At 44.0% G+C, this 18,880-nt stretch overlaps 1 protein-coding gene across 1 annotated transcript in view; it reads right to left on the bottom strand.

Moving 5' to 3' along the window:
- LOC141128673 (myosin-binding protein H-like) overlaps positions 1 to 18,880 on the bottom strand; it is a 110,788-nt gene that overhangs the window by 49,874 nt on the left and 42,034 nt on the right. Inside the window, exon 3 of the mRNA XM_073616103.1 lies at positions 15,873 to 16,040. Within this exon, the coding sequence (XP_073472204.1) occupies positions 15,873 to 16,040 (168 nt within the window). The remainder of the gene's footprint in view (positions 1 to 15,872; positions 16,041 to 18,880) is intronic.

The raw sequence follows: 18,880 nt of genomic DNA, 5'->3' as shown, positions 1-18,880 counted from the left end.
CCTCCATTGTCTCGACTATTCTAGTATCCTCATTTCTCTGCCATTAAAGAAAAGTCCTAACTTCCATCGCTGGTGGGAATTCTGGGTTACTGAAGAGAGGGGTTATTGGGCCCCTGTAAGCGGACCCAAGTCTGCGTCTCATTATTCCATCCCACACTTTCAATGTTGAAGCTACCAGGAAGGGCATACTTCCCTCAGGAGGTCGCATGTCCTTTAATATCCATGGTAGTGATTTCAGTTTTATGGCTGTGACTTCTTCCTCCAGTTTTACCTATTGTTTACAACCTGCATTATGGAACCAATCCACAATCCTAGTTATGAAAACCGATCTAAGATAGACCGATAAATCTGGTAAGGCCAAACCTCCATCTATCTTCAATCTAGTTAATACTTCTCTACTGATTCTGGCCGGTTTACCCGCCCAGATAAAGTTCCCTATGGCTTTGCGAAACTGATTCAAAATATTTGTCGAGGGGAATATTGGAATGGTCTGGAATATATAAAGTATCTTAGGCAATATGTCCATTTTTATAATGCTTATCCTACCCATCCAAGAAAACATTCCCTTATCATATTGCTGAAGTGTTTTTATAACGTTTTGCATCATCGGGAGATAATTATATCCCTGGATCCTTTCCAGGTCTGCAGGGATATACTTTCCCAGGTATTTGAGCGCATTTGCTTGCCATTTAAAGGAAATTTTTTTTTTTCAAAAGATTCACTATGTTGGTTGATAATGAGATACTCAAAGCTTCTAATAATCACCTCTCCAAAGCTCTTGAATTCCTGTATCAAGTTTGGAAGCATCACTAATGGATTTGTGATGTAGAGTAGCAGATCATCTGCATATACTGACATTTTATACTCGGTATCCCCTGTTTTTATTCCTTGTATGTCTCTGTTGGTCAGTATGGCTATTGCCAGATGCTCCATAGCTAATACATAGAGAAATGGGGACAGCAGACATCCCTGTCGGGTTCCGTTCGCTATATTGATTGTATCAGATACATCACCATTCGCACGTATTTTGGCGGATGGATTATGGTATAGTATAGTACTTTTCCAAGAGCACTGGGCCCAGCCCCCACTGCTTCAATGTCTCCCGGAGAAACCGCCATCCCACCCTATCAAACGCCTTCTTGGCATCGATTGCCAGAAGGCAGGATGGGATGGCGTGTCTCCGGGCATATTCCATAAGTGATAAAGTCTTTAGGGTGTTGTCTCTAGCCTCTTGCCCTTTTATAAATCCCGTTTGATCGAAATGTATATATGATGGTATTATCGGGGTAAGTCTGTTAGCGATAATTTTCGAATATACTCTAGGATCAATATTTGTCAAAGAGATAGGTCGGTAATTGCCGCAAACAGTATGATCCTTTTCGGGCTTAGGTATTAGCGAGATATAAGCCTGCATGCCCTGTGAGACAAAGGGCTGGGAGGCTGATACCGAGTTGAAGGTCTGTGTCACGTACCTGGTAGGTGGAGCCCGGAATGCAGGGAACGGCCTCTTGTATACCTCCGACTCGGGAACCCCTGGTAGTGATGACAGGGGCTCGGGAGCGCGAAGGGGCACAAGTGCCTGAATGGAAGGCTGGAGCAGAGAGCTGAATCAGGTAGTCAGCTGGGAGGTGTCCTGTAGTCCGGCAGCAGGATGTAGACAGCAGGGAGGTGTCTTGTAGTCCAGCAGCAGGATGTAGACAGCAGGGAGGTGTCTTGTAGTCCAGCAGCAGGATGTAGACAGCTGGGAGGTGTCTTGTAGTCCAGCAGCAGGATGTAGACAGCAGGGTACAGGCAAGCCGGGTCAAACACAGACGGGCAGATCAGGTACAGAAGGTAAATCTGGGAGAGTAGTCAAAGTCCAAAAGCTGAGATCAGGGCAGGCAGAAACAGAGTAGTCAAAGTCCAAAAGCCGGGATCAGGGCAGGCAGCAAACAGAGTAGTCAGGAACAGTCCAACAGGTATCAGGTAGCAAATGCAAGTAACAGGGCACAAGGGGTCTTCAGGAACGCTGTAGACCGGACAGCAAGGCAGCAGTGGAACAGTCCTCTTTAAATAGCCCCTTTGGCGCCAAGTGCTGTCACAGGGTGCCGCTATTGGCGCTATTGCGCATGCGCGTACGCACGTTAGCGCTATTGGCGCTATTGCGCGTGCAAGCGCCAGATGGCGCTTCTGTGCACAGGCATTCCTTTAAACTTTAGTTTGCTGGGATATTTGCAAGAGGGCTTTTCCTGACATTGCCCCCCTCCAATGGGCAGCCTCGGCTGCCCAACTGGGCCATTTTACTAGGATGAGCTCTCTTAAAGGCTAGAATTAATCTTTTGGCATGGATGTTAGTCTCTGGTTCCCAAGAGTTATCCTCAGGCCCGTACCCTTTCCATTTGACCAGATATTGAATCTGGTTGCGTCTTTTCCGGCAATTTATGATTGATTCCACTTCAAATTCCTGCTCACCGTCAATGAGTACAGGTTCAGGAGGACCAGTGTTTCGGTGAAGGAAAGGATTCGGGACTGAAGGTTTAAGAAGGGCCACATGAAAGACTGGATGAATATGAAATGACTCCGGTAATTTTAATTCATAGGCCACATCGTTGATCTTCCTTATCACTGGGAAGGGACCCACAAACTTAGGGCCCAATTTCCTGGAAGGGCAAGCCAACTTCAGATTCAAGGTAGACAGCCAGACATGATCCCCTATCTTCAGATTAAGCTCCCCTCTCCTCTTCTTATCAAAAGTCGCCTTATTCCGTTCCTGGGTCTTTGACATGGTCTCTTGGAGTAGCTTGTTGTTAGTACTGAAAAAACTCAAGGTTTCCTGGACAGCTGGCACCGAACATTCCGGAACATTGTTGGACAAAAATAAAGGATGAAAACCATAATTTGCAAAAAATAGAGACTGATTAATTGCAGAGTGAACAGAGTTATTGTAGGCGAATTCAGCCAGAGGTAATAGAGAAACCCAGTCATCTTGGGAAAAACAGGAATAGCACCGTAAGTATTGCTCCAAAGTCTGGTTAGTTCGTTCAGTCTGACCATTAGTCTGAGGATGGTAAGCAGAAGAGTAGGAGAGGTCAATTTCTAGAGATCCACATAGAGCTTTCCAGAACTTGGAGGTAAATTGTACCCCTCGATCAGACACAATGTTTGCTGGTATGCCATGGAGCCTTACGATTTCTTTAATAAAAACTCTTGCAGTCTCTGAAGCAGAGGGGGTACCTTTCATGGGTAAGAAGTGGCTCATCTTGGAAAGTCTGTCGACCACTACGAAAATAGTGGTGTAGCCCTCAGATGGTGGTAATTCGACGATAAAATCCATGGAGATCATCCTCCATGGTCTTTCTGGAACAGGAAGAGGTCTTAGCAACCCCCACGTCCTGGTCTTGCTGCCTTTGTTTTGGATGCAGGTAGTGCATGATTCCACGTAGAGTTTACAATCCTCCCCTAGCTGAGGCCACCAAAATGTGCGTTGGAGCAGTTCGGAGGTCTTGTGTATCCCAAAGTGGCCAGCTAATTTGTGATCATGGCAAGATTTAAGAACAGCAACCCGTGTTTGTTGGGGTACAAAGATTTTATCCTTGTACCATAGTAATTCATCTCTGGACTCTATGGTGACATCTGCTGGAAGGGGAGTTGCTGAAGACACCTGTCTAATTTGAGACAGCAAGTCTCCTTGGAGCATCAGAAAATTACCAGGAGCAAGGATGGTGTCTGGAGAAGGAGGAACTTCAGGTTCACTGAACATCCGGGACAGGGCATCAGGTTTGGTATTTTTTGATCCTGGTCTGTAAGTGATGTGGAAAGTGAACCTGGTGAAGAAAAGTGCCCACCTGGCCTGGCGTGGTTTCAACCTTTTGGCAACTTTCAGGTATTCCAGGTTCTTATGATCGGTGTATACCAGAATAGGATGAGCCGCTCCCTCCAGGAGGTAGCGCCATTCCTCAAGTGCGGCCTTGATTGCTAGTAGCTCCCTGTCCCCAACATCGTAATTTCTTTCGGGTTCTGTTAACCTGCGGGAGAAGAATGCCACTGGGTGCAATAGGGCCTTGGGGCCCTGTCTCTGCGAGAGTACTGCTCCCACCGCTATCTCGGAGGCATCTACTTCCAATATGTAGGGTAAGGCCGGATCGGGGTGCTTCAGGACAGAGGCCGACACGAATTGGTCTTTCAGGGAAGTAAAAGCAGCTTGAGCTTCAGGAGACCATTGGAACCGGGTGCCTTGACGAGTCAGTTTTGTGATGGGAGTGATGATGGAAGAGAATCCCTTGATGAATTTACGGTAAAAATTTGCAAATCCCACAAAGCGCTGTATTCCCTTTTTGTCTGTCGGAGCTGGCCATTCCAAGATGGCAGAGACCTTCTGCGGATCCATCTTGATGCCATCTATGGAAATAATTAGACCCGGAAACTGAATGCTTTGGCGTTCAAATTCACACTTTTCGGGTTTGGCGTATAGGCCATGTTGGCGGAGCCGGGCTAGAACTTTCTTGACATGCTCTTGGTGGATAGGCAGAGAAGAGGAAAAGATCAGGATATCGTCCAGATATACTATGACGAACAGGTCAAGATAGTCTCTGAAAATGTCATTCACGAAGTGCTGGAAAGTAGCGGGAGCATTGCATAACCCAAAAGGCATCACCAGGTATTCAAAGTGTCCGAAGCGGGTGCGGAAGGCAGTCTTCCATTCGTCCCCGCTTCGGATCCGGACTAAGTTGTATGCTCCCCGAAGATCAAGTTTGGTGAATACGGCTGCACTTCCCAACCTCTGGAATAGTTCGGGTACCAAGGGTAAAGGGTACCGGTTTTTGATTGTAATCTTATTAAGATCCCGGTAGTCTACGCAAGGGCGTAGGGAATGGTCCTTTTTCTCCACAAAGAAGATTCCTGCCCCAGCTGGTGAAGTGGAAGGCCGTATGAACCCCTTTTCCAGATTCTCATCGATGTATTTTTTAAGTGTGGCAAGCTCCATCTCGGTTAAGGGAAAGATTCGCCCAAAGGGGACCTCTGCCCCGGGAAGAAGTTTGATTGGGCAGTCATAGGGTCTATGTGGGGGAAGTGTTTCTGCCCCTTTCTGACTGAACACATCCAGGAAGTCATGGTATGCTTCTGGAACGGTTTGGCAGTTTTCAACATCGGTTTCAAGACAAAGTAGGGGAGATGGAGCAGTAGTAAATCCTTGTAGACAATGTTGACGGCAGTAAGGAGAGGAAAAGCTGATGTTTCCAGTAGACCAGTCAATTTGTGGGTTGTGAGCTTTGAGCCAGGGCATACCCAGTATGATGGGAAACAGGGGTGACTCAATGATGTCCAGGCGGAGTACTTCTCGGTGGTTGCCGGAAATGATGGTGTCTAGAGGAACTGTCTCTTGTGTTACGGGCCTAGATTTGATAGCCGATCCGTCGGCCAGGTGTACAGACAGTCCCTGTGCTCTGGGTCGTAGAGGGATCTGGAACTTGTGAGCAAATGATAAGTCCATAAATCCGCTAAAGGCCCCGGAATCAATTATAGCGGTTGCCCGGATGTTCCCTCCTGGAAGCTGCAGTGAGATGGGAACAGCCAGGTGAGTGGCATTGTTAAACATAGCAGATAAGGAAGTTGAATAGAGGGTAGTATGCTTACAGGTCTTTGCCGGACAAGTCCTCACGTAATGTCCAGATTCCCCGCAATACAGGCAGAGGTTGTTAGCCCGCCGGCGCTGTCTTTCTTCAGGGGTGAGAGAAGGACGGATCAGGCCGAGTTGCATTGGTTCAGAAGTATCGGTAGAGGAGTGTGCAGGAGGGTTAGGTACACATGGTAACATCCACACTGGGCGAGAGGGACCAGTTGCGCGTTCAGCCCTGCGTTCTCTTAAACGTCTATCAATTTGAATTGACAGGTTGATAAGGTCTTCAAGTGTGGCAGGAATGCCTACCCGGGCTAATTCATCTTTTAATGGTTCAGAAAGTCCCATGCGAAACTGGTAGCGTAGGGCGTCGTCGTTCCAGTTTGTGTCGGAACTCCAACGTTGGAATTCAGAGGCATAGTCCTCCGCCGCCCTACGGCCCTGCTGAAGTGAGAACAGTGCTGCTTCTGCGGTGGCTGCCTGTTGTGGGTCTTCATGCAACAGCGCCATGGCTTGGAAGAAGGTTCCCAAGTGGTCGAGGCAATTGTTCTTCTGCTCCAGAAGTCGATGGGCCCATGCCTGAGGTTCGCCTAGTAGGAGGGAGATGACAAACCCTACTTTAGTGGTTTCCAAAGAAAAAGTCCTGGGTTGTAATGCAAAGAAGAGTTCACAGGCATTACGAAATGCTCTAAACTTGCTTCGGTCCCGAGAAAACCTTTCTGGTGTAGGTACTTTGGGTTCAGGCGCCAGCATGACCACAGAGGGAGCAGTAGATGGACCCGGAGCTGGATTAGAGAGAACTTGGACATGCTCCTCTAGTTGCTTATAACCGTCTTGTAAGTCTTTGACAGCTTGTGTAAGTCCAGCTAGATGACGGCATAAGTCCTGCATGGGCGATGTCCCCTGCGTGGGCTCGGACTTGGCTGTCCGGTACTGTCACGTACCTGGTAGGTGGAGCCCGGAATGCAGGGAACGGCCTCTCGTATACCTCCGACTCGGGAACCCCTGGTAGTGATGACAGGGGCTCAGGAGTGCGAAGGGGCACAAGTGCCTGACTGGAAGGCTGGAGCAGAGAGCTGAATCAGGTAGTCAGCTGGGAGGTGTCCTGTAGTCCGGCAGCAGGATGTAGACAGCAGGGAGGTGTCTTGTAGTCCAGCAGCAGGATGTAGACAGTAGGGAGGTGTCTTGTAGTCCAGCAGCAGGATGTAGACAGCAGGGAGGTGTCTTGTAGTCCAGTAGCAGGATGTAGACAGCTGGGAGGTGTCTTGCAGTCCAGCAGCAGGATGTAGACAGCAGGGTACAGGCAAGCCGGGTCAAACACAGACGGGCAGATCAGGTACAGAAGGTAAATCCGGGAGAGTAGTCAAAGTCCAAAAGCTGAGATCAGGGCAGGCAGAAACAGAGTAGTCAAAGTCCAAAAGCCGGGATCAGGGCAGGCAGCAAACAGAGTAGTCAGGAACAGTCCAACAGGTATCAGGTAGCAAATGCAAGTAACAGGGCACAAGGGGTCTTCAGGAACGCTGTAGACCGGACAGCAAGGCAGCAGTGGAACAGTCCTCTTTAAATAGCCCCTTTGGCACCAAGTGCTGTCACAGGGCACCGCTATTGGCCCTATTGCGCATGCGCGTATGCACGTTCGCGCTATTGGCGCTATTGGTGCTATTGCGCGTGCGAGCGCCGGATGGTGCTTCTGTGCACAGGCATTCCTTTAAACTTTAGTTTGCTGGGATATTTGCAAGAGGGCTTTTCCTGAAAGTCCGCTTCATAATTGGAATTAATTTATCCATAAGAGTTTTATAGAATCGTGGGGTAAAGCCACCTGGCCCGGAACTCTTACCAAGTAAAAGCTCCTCTATTACTTTTTGTATTTCAAGCTCTGAGAACTCCTGTTCTAACTGCTCTATTTCTGTTGTCGTTAAGGTTGGCATAGCAGTATCTTTTATATATTGGTGTGTAAACTGCTGGAATTTTTCCGGATCGTTAAATTCTAATTTGTTAGGGATATTATATAACTTGGTGTAAAGTTTATGGAACGTTTCCAAAACCCCTTTGGATTATATACATTGTCACCTGTTTACTTTTTAATCTTTACAATAGATGATACATTAACTCATTGACGCAATGCCCTAGCTAACAGTTTGCCGGGTTTATTTCCCTGCTGATAAAACAAGGTACGATTTTTATCCGTAACCTGTAATGTTTGTTCGTTTAACAAACATCGCAGCTCTGATCTTTTTTCCGTTAATTCAAGAAGATTTGCCGATAATGGCATTTGTTTGTGTTGTGTTTCTAATTTTGTTACTTCCTTTAAAAGCTCAACTATTCTATTCCCTTTTGCTTTTTTTAATCTAGATCCATGTTTTATAAATATACCCCGTACTATACATTTCAATGCTTCCCACTGAATAGTTAGAGCAGTAGTATCCCTTATATGGTCTTTTGTAAAGATCAATATCGGTGTTCTGATCTCTGCTACACAGGCCTCATCAAATAACAAATTATCAATTAATTTCCAAGAGCTTCTTATATTGTTCCCATTAGACACTGCTATCACTAAAAATACGGGCATATGATCTGAATATACCGCACTGCCTATATCGGAAGAAGAAGTTGCCGCCGTTCCCAAATGGTTAGTCAGAAAATACTATAGTCGAGTCTGTGGTATGTTCCATGAACCTTTGAATGGAAAGTATAATCCCGCTCTAATAAGTGAAAGGCCCTCCAGATATCAACTAATTGAAGCCTCTCCATCATATCTTTAAATTTCTTTCTATCCCTGCTCTTTTGAGATACTTGCGATGCTGTGGTGTCCAGATTGCGCTCAAAAACAAAATTAAAGTCGCTACCTATTATTATTACCCCCTCTGCTCTTTCCATGAGATCTGTTATCAATTGCATTCCTACCTTAATCTGTTCATTATTGGGTAGATATATATTAATAAGTGTATACTTTTTTACCATATATGACAAGCTTTACAAGTAATTCTCTTCCATCTCTATTCCTCCAACTTTCCAGTACCTGATAGGGTATTGTCTTATGTATTGCTATAGAAACTCCCCTAGACTTTGAGTATGTAAAGGAGTCGTGGTACCATGTTGTGTAGTATCTGTTCTGTAGGTTAGGTATAATGGTCTACCCGAAAATGCGTCTCCTGAAAGAAGGCAATACCAACCTTTTGTTTATGGAGAGAGTGCAGGATCTGTGATCTTTTTATTGCAGAATTTAAACCTCTGCCATTATAAGAACATATTTTCATCGTACCCATAGGGAAAAGGGAAAAAAAAAAAAAACCTCCCGCACACCCCTACTCAAGACCCCTACTCACAAGCCTAAAAAACCCCCCAAACCCTTAAACACTTAATCACACCACATTCAACATCCAATTCACTCACAACCTATTTGACTCCCTAAAGTCAGGCCTTACTAAGTAAGTTCTCTAAATTGAGGGAAAGAGAGGGGTTTTCCCCAGAATAGACGTGCCATGCCCAGGCATATTACTTAATTAAAAACCTTTGTTCCCAAATAATACCAAAAACATAAAGATAAGGAAAAAATGGGGAGGGAGAGGGAGGAAAAGGGGAGAAAAAAAAGAGAGAGGAAGAGAACTGGAAGAGAAAGGGAGAGAGAGAAAAAACAAACAAAAAAAAACAAACAAAAAACACCTTTGACCTTATCTTTCTTTCTCCCCTCTCTCCTCCCCTCCCTCTAGGGGGAAGAAAAAGGGGGAAACCCCCCCATACTTCCGTACCCTCTAACACATTCGATCTCTCCACCAGTAAAATCCCTTTATTCCTAAATTGAACTATGACCTTCAGAGGCCGTTAACCATTATTCCTTCTGATATGTCATTCTACAGAACCAATTATTAAACATTCATAATGAAAGAAGAAAAATTAAACTGAATTGATAACCATTATGACTTCATAAATTTATCCCCAATATCACCAGATTATTAAGTGCTAATTTTTTAAACTTTATATCCACCTCATGAAAAACAAAAAAAAACAAAAGCCCTCCTACATTGTGCTGCTTAAATCCAAAAACCTAAATGGAAACATTGATAGTGCAGAAGCTGTATAATGTCCTTATATCAATATCCCCATAATACTATTCCACCCAGCCTAAACATCCATTTTTGGTGACAAATCATGATATTATAACAAACATGCACTATACTTTGAAAGAAAAAACATTTTTTTTTTTCCTCTTTCTCCCTTCCCCATATTCCCCCCCCCCCTTTTTTCCCCCACTATACCCATATCTCATCCCCCACCTCATACAAAATCATCCTATAACCTTAAGTAAAACAAGACTAGTGTATACCCATTATTTTCCAATAACAACTGATTCTGGCAGGCCTCTAACTCTTATATTGTTACACCTACTTCTATTTTCGAGATCGCCAGAAACGTCAATTATCCCCCCCCTCTTTCTATATCATTCTAAAAAAAAAAACCCAAATAGCAAAGCACACGTCCTTTTATGACATCAACCTAATAACAAAATAGTAAAGTGTCAAAATCCCCATTTTACATTACAATCCTAATAAATCAAATATTTTCAATGATTAAATAAATAATATAAATAACGTATGCAGTGCCAGAAAAAAGATAAAAAAATAAATAAAAACCTTTAAGTTTAAATTTTCTCTCTCCTCACCCCCCCCCCCCCCCCCCCCCATCCTCCCCCACCAGTCTCCAGCTAATATCTATCTCCTCCTAAACTGCTTTCCTGGACTACCATAATATATTTGGGGCCATGCTGGCAGATCAATTAAGGGGAGTTGAAGACATTTCAAAAAATTAGGAAGATCCTCCATATCCCGGAAAACAACTTTATGTCCATTTTGGTGAATTATAATCTGAAAGGGGAACCCCCATCTATATAGGATTCACTTCTCTCTCACTAAATCCAATAGTGGCTTTACTGCTTTCCTCCTAATCAATGTGTATCTAGACAAGTCCTGCAATAGGATAAGCTGGGTGTCTTCGTATTCAATGGTCCGTTGTAACCGGGCGGCTGCCATAATACTGTCTGATGTAATAGAAATGTATTCTGCATATAACATCTCTTGGAGTTCCTATTTCTTTATCTCTAGGGCCTTGTGTCCTATGTGCTCTATCGATCTCTAGGTCTGCCGTCCTTGGTCATTTTAGTAGATCATTAAATATGCCTTAGAGTGTCGATTTCAAACCCTCCATACCCACTGATTCTGGCAGGCCTCTAACTCTTATATTGTTACACCTACTTCTATTTTCGAGATCGCCAGAAACGTCAATTAGATGATTTAGGCGTTGATCCACTTCATGGTTCTTTTCTTCCAGTATTAATATTTTTTGATCAATATCTTCCAGTCTAGAATCCATAGTAACAATCTTATTTTGTGTATCCGCCAAAGAAGACTTCAGTGCCTGTATTTCCGTCTTATATGAAGTTTCCAATCTATACACATATTTATCCATGTCCTCCCTTGTTGGTAGGGATTTTATATATGCCTGCATATCCCAAGTAGTATTTTCTTCTGTTCTCTCCTGATCCATTATGGTTTGTTGCGTATGGCCCACAGGGCTACCATTAGATCTGGACTCTACATCTTTTGCAGGGGACACAAAGTTAAGTTCTGATACTATGGAGCCTTCATGCTGATCCTGAGGGAGTGGATGTTGGAAAAAACCCTTAATATCTGTTTTTTGAGCAGATAATGGTCTAGGGGGGTTCTTATTTGTTCCTCCAGTAGATCCCCTTTTCATTTTCTGGGCATGTGTGCTTTTTGGAGGCATATTGTACTGCAATTATTTACACCAGAGGGGTATAGGAACATAGCTCAAAAATATGTTCATATATATTACACAAATATAGCTTTAAATAATGCCTTAATTGTGCACACTTAACCTTATACCCGTCCCCCTGTATTATCCGGGGTTTTCCAGTTTTTTAGAAGACCCACTTATCTTATCATTTGATTGTTAGTCCATGGTATTATCAGCCATCAAACTTATGCAGGGAAAAAAGTAAAAAAGAAAAACCAGATACTGCTGTAGCCACCCGCTACCTTTTTCCTTTACGGAGACCCTCCTCCTATCTTAGGGTTAATATTTTCCCTTCGCGATCACTTCATATTAACTACAGTATTTGATTTAGGATTCACAAATACTCGCCTGGTCCCAAATGCTGTATATTGGTGCTCGGATCCCCTAGGATGTCCTCAGCCACCTACAGACAGTCCTCAGATATTTGGCTTTGTGGGAGCACAGGGCGTCCTCTGCCTGCTCGGTATCCAGGAGGGTTCGGCTCAGCTCGGCTCCATTTGCAGAGTTTCGGCGGGATGCGGGCTGTTCGGGAACCCTCGGAGAAACTCGTGTTTTCAACGGAGTCTATCGGAGTACACTTCGGCTCTCCCGCACTCCAGCTGATTAATGATCTTTGTCCTCTCCCGTCCTCACACCGGGTATCGGATGACTCTAGGGAGATGTCTGCTGACAATCCCCCGCTCACTGTAGGATCTTCTATGTTCTTATTGCCAAGGAAAAACAGAGGTAAAGGTGGCTAATGCCTCCGATCACTCCATGGTACACTGTAGCACGCTACACGCTGCACTCTGCACGAAGGATCAGGAGGAGTCCATTGATGCAGCTGATTGCCTGGGCATGTGCGAGCGAACTCACCGCCCGTCCATCTTAGTTCACCCCCTATCACATCTAAGAATTGGTAAGCTGAATTATAATAAATGTTTGCTTTTGGGTTTAATACTGCCTAAAGCGAAGACATTTAACAGTGGGGGGGGGGGAATCATATAAAGGTTGTAACTTTTTGTACACGCAGGGTGCAGAATTTTACTGTGTATTAACTTTCACTTTCAACTCTGGTATGCAGTTTAAGACACATATAATACACTGACATGCTTTCTATCTTTGGAAATTTACACACAAATAAATTGTACTACTGTTAATGAAGTTTGTGGGGTTAACTCTTCTTACAAGAGGCTACTTTATATGGCATGACTTAAAAGCAAAGTACGGTGTATTTATAGAACATCCATATTTTGAGTAATTATTGCAGTGTTTAAAGTACTTTTTTGGTTGTGTTTGCCATTTCTCATGTTTCTTCTTACTTTTTTTGTATATTGCTTTAAATATGAAGGCAGAAGGCACTAAAGGCAGAGTAGATCACATACTACATACATACATACTACATACCTACTCATACAGAAAAAAGATGTATTATATGGTAGTGCAAAACATTAAAGTGTCACCAGATTTTTTTAATTAATTTTTTTCACAAAAGAGTACCCTACAATAAAAGAAGACAAATGCCTTCAACCTTGCCTCCGTGGAGGAGCCGCAGCCTCTAAAGCTGGCTACACACTACGTACAATTTTTTTTGTACAACTTTCTTTTAGATTTATCAAAACCATATAATATGAGGTCAAACCTAAACACTTTCAATTTGTATGCAATCAGGCAGGCCCTTGCACTACATAGTTGAAGGTAAATCTAAAGGAAATTGAACAACAACATTTGTATAAAGTGTATTCAGCTTTAATAAACTTCTGCATATTATACTTCAGAATGTGTTGGCTGGCAACAGCCTTGTGGGTAGAGCCAGGTGTCTAAGCAGGGCCGGTGCTACCTATAGGCAAGGTAGGCACCAGCCTAAAGCGCACATCAGTCAGGGGTGCACTCTGTGGCTCCTTCTGTTGGCCCCTACATCACCACAGGACACAATAGTGACACACCAAACAACAATGTGTGAGATGCAAAAGATTCTACAGCAGCTGTAACTCTCTAAGGGAGTGAAGATTGATGGCACTGCTAAAGAGAGGTGGGTATCAGTTTTTTTTTGCAGGTTGCTTTTTAAAAACATACGACTGCCCCCTGTATATATTTCATTACAAGTGCTCTAAAGAAATGATTTAAAAGAGGAACAGACATCAAACCGATCTCTTTTACATGTGGGTCTATAAAAGGAAAATTGAAGACTATATATATCCTTTAAGCAGGAATTTTTAAACATGATTATTTGAAACTAATAAAGTAAATTAAGCCTCACACACTGAATATTTAATGGACTTGCAATCAATGTCATAATATTGTAAAGTATAAGAGTTCTTCACTTACATTGACTTATGTAACACCCTTTAGTGTGCTAGAATTGGTTGTACATAGGTTTTTGGTAGAGTAGGTAAATTGTCAGGCTTGGCTGGCAGCCAAGCCTGTATAGAATCTGGGTCAGGGTGAGTGATCCAGGGAGGCTGGATGACTCATCAGGCAGCACCTCTGGTACCTCCCCCTACTTGCTGGAACCTTGGAGTAGTTTCCAGATGAATAGGAAGAAGATTAGGAGGAACTGCCTGGAGTATTGAGGAGGGCCTCTGCCAATCCCCAGTAAATGGGCTGGCAGGGAGTAGAGCCCTCTTCAACACTCAGAGTCAGGCCAGCAGGGGCAGTGTGGAGTTCAGGTGGAAGATGGAGATGGAGTGCTGAGGAGGCTGTCGGAGGGCCTTGAGGGTAGCCCCCTAGCCTAGGGTGAAGGTGCTAGAGGGATCCTCTCAAGACACACGGAGGAGTCCTGTCCAGAGGCATGGGAGCAAGAGTGAGGACAGCAGGAGCCAGCGAGCACGTCCGGGAGAAGACAGCCAGGTGGCTGGGGAGTGATGCAGTCTGGGAGGATTGTGGGAAGTAGCCAGGAGGGCTAGAGAAAGGGGCAGCTTCAGGCAGGTGGGGTGACAGTGCCTGAAGAGGTGGTGCTAGGATCAGTAGTCACAGGAATGTAGCTGAATACTGGACCTTTTCTACACAACCAAAAAGGTCCACGGTCCCTGCCTGTAAAGGGCTTTTGCTTAATCTGGCTGAGTGCCTTGCCAGATTCACAAAACAGTATTCCAGTTGGGTCTGTGTTGTTCTGCAAGCAATGATGTGCAGGAGGAAGAGAAGTGTAAATAGAGAGTGTATATAATTAAAGTGTCCCTGAAGAGACTTTGTTCCAACAAGTGGGCATCCCATAATACCCTTATCCCCATCCAAGTTTATTAACCCCTAAATAAAATAGAAAACAAAGTTGCTGGACTGTTTCCTGTCTCAAGTTAGCCTGTGGAAATTCAGTGTGCCTGGCTGTGCAGGCAGGGTTGGCGCTGCCACTAGACGAACAAGGCAGCTGCCTAGGGCGCACTGCCACCTAGGGTGCAACCGGGGCTGCTGTGTACACAGCTCTCTGGTGTGGAGATGACAACAGCCTTGTGGGTAGAGCCGGTTGTCTAAGCAGGGCCGGTGCTACCTATAGGCAAGGTAGGCGTCGGCCTAAAGCGCACATCAGTCAGGGGGTGGAGTCAGGGGCAAAGCCCAGAGGGGGTGGCAAAATTAGGTTTTGCCTAGGGTGTCAAAAATCCTTGCACCAGCCCTGTGTGCAGGGTAGGGATCCCTATTCACCAGCAGCTCCTACGAGGGGATGTGCTACACTTAAATGACATGGTCAGCAAAAACAAAGCTTAAATTACCACTACAACTATAGCAGTGGTGGCCGCTCATTAGGGTCGCCGCCCCCCTAATCCATGCGCCGGCCCTTAATCTACATGCAGGGCGCTGAATGCATGGATTCCAATGGGTTTTTTTTTTTAAGCAAATGATTAGAGCCGGAGACTTTAATTGGCTTTAAAAAAGGGTGTGTTCGGGGCAGAGAGCACTGTGCCCTGAGCCCACCCTGTTGTATGACATTAGCGAATTAATTTTCGCTAATGTCTTCCTGTTTTTCCTCCTAGCCAATCAGGAAGCAGGTCCTGAGACCCCATTGACCGGGAGTCCTAAGACATTGGCCGGGAGGAGAAGCGACAGCCGGGACACAGAGGAGACGGAGGGGGGAAGTCGTGACCTGTATGGGATAAGTGCAGGGCTGACAGGAGGCCTGGTGGGCCAGAGGGCAAGCGAGCAAGCCGGGGAGGGGGTATGGCGTGTGGTGGCTGGCTGGAGCAACGGGGGGAGTGAGGAGGGGGGAGCGAGGAGGGGGAGGGTCAGTGTCAGGTGGCGGGCTGGAGCAACGGGGGGTATCTATAGTCAGGTCTATCTGCAGCCCGCCCCCCCGATCGATGGAGCACCAGCTGCCACTGAGCTATATGCTGGCACACACCAGCTTCTTATACCTCCCTGAACCCCAATAGACACAATTTTCCACTGGAGTCTCACAGCCCTTCAAACCCCCACTGTTTAATCTCACACCTCTCTTATTGCACTGATCTCACTGCTCCTGCGATATATGCATAACATATATTAAGGAATGCCTTACCGACGATTTCTCGGACCAGAACAGGGTGTTCCAGAGCTGTTGGTGCACTGGATCCAGCTTTGCTGACTGCTGAAACACGAACTAGGATCTTTTCATTAGTAGTGAGATTGATAATCTTGTAATGTGTAGAAATGCTGGGTTCCTTGTTCACAGCTATCCAATCTGAACCTAAAAGAAACGTATGTTATTAACATGCTTGTTTTAACAGACTTGTAATTTTTCATTATCTTATTTTTTACAGCTAACATTATTTATATAAAACAATGCAGACACATTATAGAGAGAGGATACACACAACAGCAAGGTTTCTAGTCACGCAAAAGGCAATAGGAGAAAACCAATCAGTATATATTGCGGATAAAAAGACAATATTATTAAGAGACTGTGTTGCCTTAGATTATTATGTTGCAATTGAACAACCGCTGTCCTCAATAAAAAGGAATGTAAACGAGAGTGTTAATTTTATCAACGAAAACATTTTCATCAAAGTTTTTGTCAGCAGCATTTTTACAGTGACGAAAACTAAACAAAAAGTACAGCAAATTTTCATATGATGAAAATCAAATGCGTTTCGTTAGCGAACCAAAATGGAACGAAAATGTCAGGCCCCTCGTGAACTAACTTCCTGTCTTCCGCAATCTGCTCCCACCAAGCAAGCGATTTTAACTGTGTGCACCGTCATGACTACCAGAGACCAGATAGAGCAGCACTGTGCACTACAGGCCAGCCAGGCCTCCTGAGTCCTGACGAGACTGAGTCTGTCCCTGTGTCCCACTCCAGAGTCTTGACTCACAAGACGACCACCAGGCGCCCAGATCAGAGAGCAGAGCAGATTGTGTGTGTAGTACATTAAAATTACAGCAATCCTCAGACCACTGTCTGTCCAGAGCACTGTGTGTGCCTTCTCTGGCCACTGGCAGTGGCATCCAGGGCATGATGCATTACAGGCCAACCCTCCAGACCTGAGACCACCATGCAGCACTGCAGCATTACAACAGGCCTCCTCTGACCACCAGCATCCAGGGCACTGTGCATTACAGGCCATCCCTCAGACCGGAGACCACCATCTAGCATTCTGCAGCATTACAGCAGTGTTAATTTCGTCGACTGAAATGACTAAAACATAAATGAATATTGTTTTAGTCGACTAAAATACGACTAAAACAACTGAGATGACTAAAATACGACTAAAACTAAAATGGCATTTTAGCCAAAAGGCTAAAATGGGACTAAAACCAAAATGCCATTTTAGTCAAAAGACTAAGACTAAAACTAAATTGAAATTTGACTTCAAAATTAACATTGGTCTGTAGTGCATGTTCATACCTCAATGCCATAATAAATAACATATTAGATTTTTCACTCCAGCAGTATATAATGAGTTTGGAAATTGTAGAGAAATGTTAACTAATGCATTACAATTTAATTGCACCTATTATTAGATTTTAGACGACTAAAATGAGATTTAGTCGACTAAAATGTACTGGAGATTTAGTCAACTAAATAAGACTAAAACTAAAACAATTGCAGAAGACTAAAATGGGACTAAAACTAAAATGCCATTTTAGTCCTAAGACTAAAACTAAATCGAAATTTGCTTGCAAAATTAACACTGCATTTCAGGCCTCCTTGGACCACCGTCCAAAGCACTTTGCAGCATTACGGCCTCCTCAGACCATCCAGAGTGGTTAAATCTGTATCTGTGGAATTTCCGACAACAAAAATTTGAGAGCCAGTTCTCAAATTTTCCGACAATAAAATCCATTGTCGGACATTCCGATCGTGTGTACACAATTCCACGCATGCTCAGAATCAAGCAGAAGAGCCGCACTGGCTACTGAACTTAATTTTTCTCAGCTCGTCGTACTTGTTGTACGTTACTGCGTTTTTTGACATTCGAAATTTCCGACAACATTTGTGCGCCTGTGTGTATGCAAGACAAGTTTGAGCCAACATCCGTCAGAAATAAATCCAGGATTTTGTTGTCGGAATGTCCGATCGTCTGTACGCGGCATTAGAGTATATAGCGAGTTTGGAAATTCCATAGAAATGCTTAAATAATGCATTACAATTTAACTAAACACATTAGATTTTAGTTCACTAAAATGATTTTATTCTACTAAATTGTACTAGAAATTTTAGTCAACTCAAATGCGATGACTAAAATGAGACTAAAACTTAACTGACATTTTAGTCAAAGACTATGACTAAAACAATTGCAGATGACTAAAATGAGACTAAAACTAAAATGGCATTTTAGTCAAAAGACTATAACTAAAACTAAATCAAAATTTGATGCCAAAATTAACACTGGTAAGAGATGACAGGATAAATGGAAAAATATATACCAGTAGATAAGACTAAATCAACTTATTTTATTAATATAAAAACAGTGTGTATTACTAATTACTGAACTCTGTAAGTACTGATGGTTTTTGAGGAGGGGGTGTGTGAGTCTGGTATGGTATTATTTTGTACAGTCTTGCCCTGTTCCACCAATATACCCCCCCCCCCCTCCCCAACTCTGATAACCCTAACTCCAATGCCAACCCTACACTAATCCTAACCCTTTGTTCATCAACAAAGCATTGTGTGCTGACATAGTCATCACATTTTTTTTTTTTTATAAACAAAGCCTAGGGTTGTGATAGCATTAAGGTTGGGGTATCTCTGTTTCTGTATGTCTAATGAGGGGACATTTGGCATGTTAATGGGTCCAAGATGGTTGAAAGAAGCATCCCCAATTCCTAGGAGATATTTATAGAGTATAACCCCCCTCCCCCTAAAAAAACATTATACCCAACCTAATTTAGCCATCCCCAGTTATTCTAATTCCTTTGGCCAAAATGGCAACAAATCACTAAAATATTTAATTTTTTTGCAGGAATTTTGGTAAAGTGAAAACTCCCAATTTCACCCATCTCTAGAAGGGAGGATAAAATGTTAATATAGTAAGGTTAATGCTTTCATATTGGTAATACCAAAGTTGTAATAAATGCTGCATTCTA

The sequence above is a fragment of the Aquarana catesbeiana genome, linkage group LG02 (assembly GCF_042186555.1).
Source record: "Aquarana catesbeiana isolate 2022-GZ linkage group LG02, ASM4218655v1, whole genome shotgun sequence".
NCBI classification, from domain to species: domain Eukaryota; kingdom Metazoa; phylum Chordata; class Amphibia; order Anura; family Ranidae; genus Aquarana; species Aquarana catesbeiana.
Note: the sequence above shows the minus strand (reverse complement) of the source record. Positions and strands in the feature narration are given on the sequence as shown.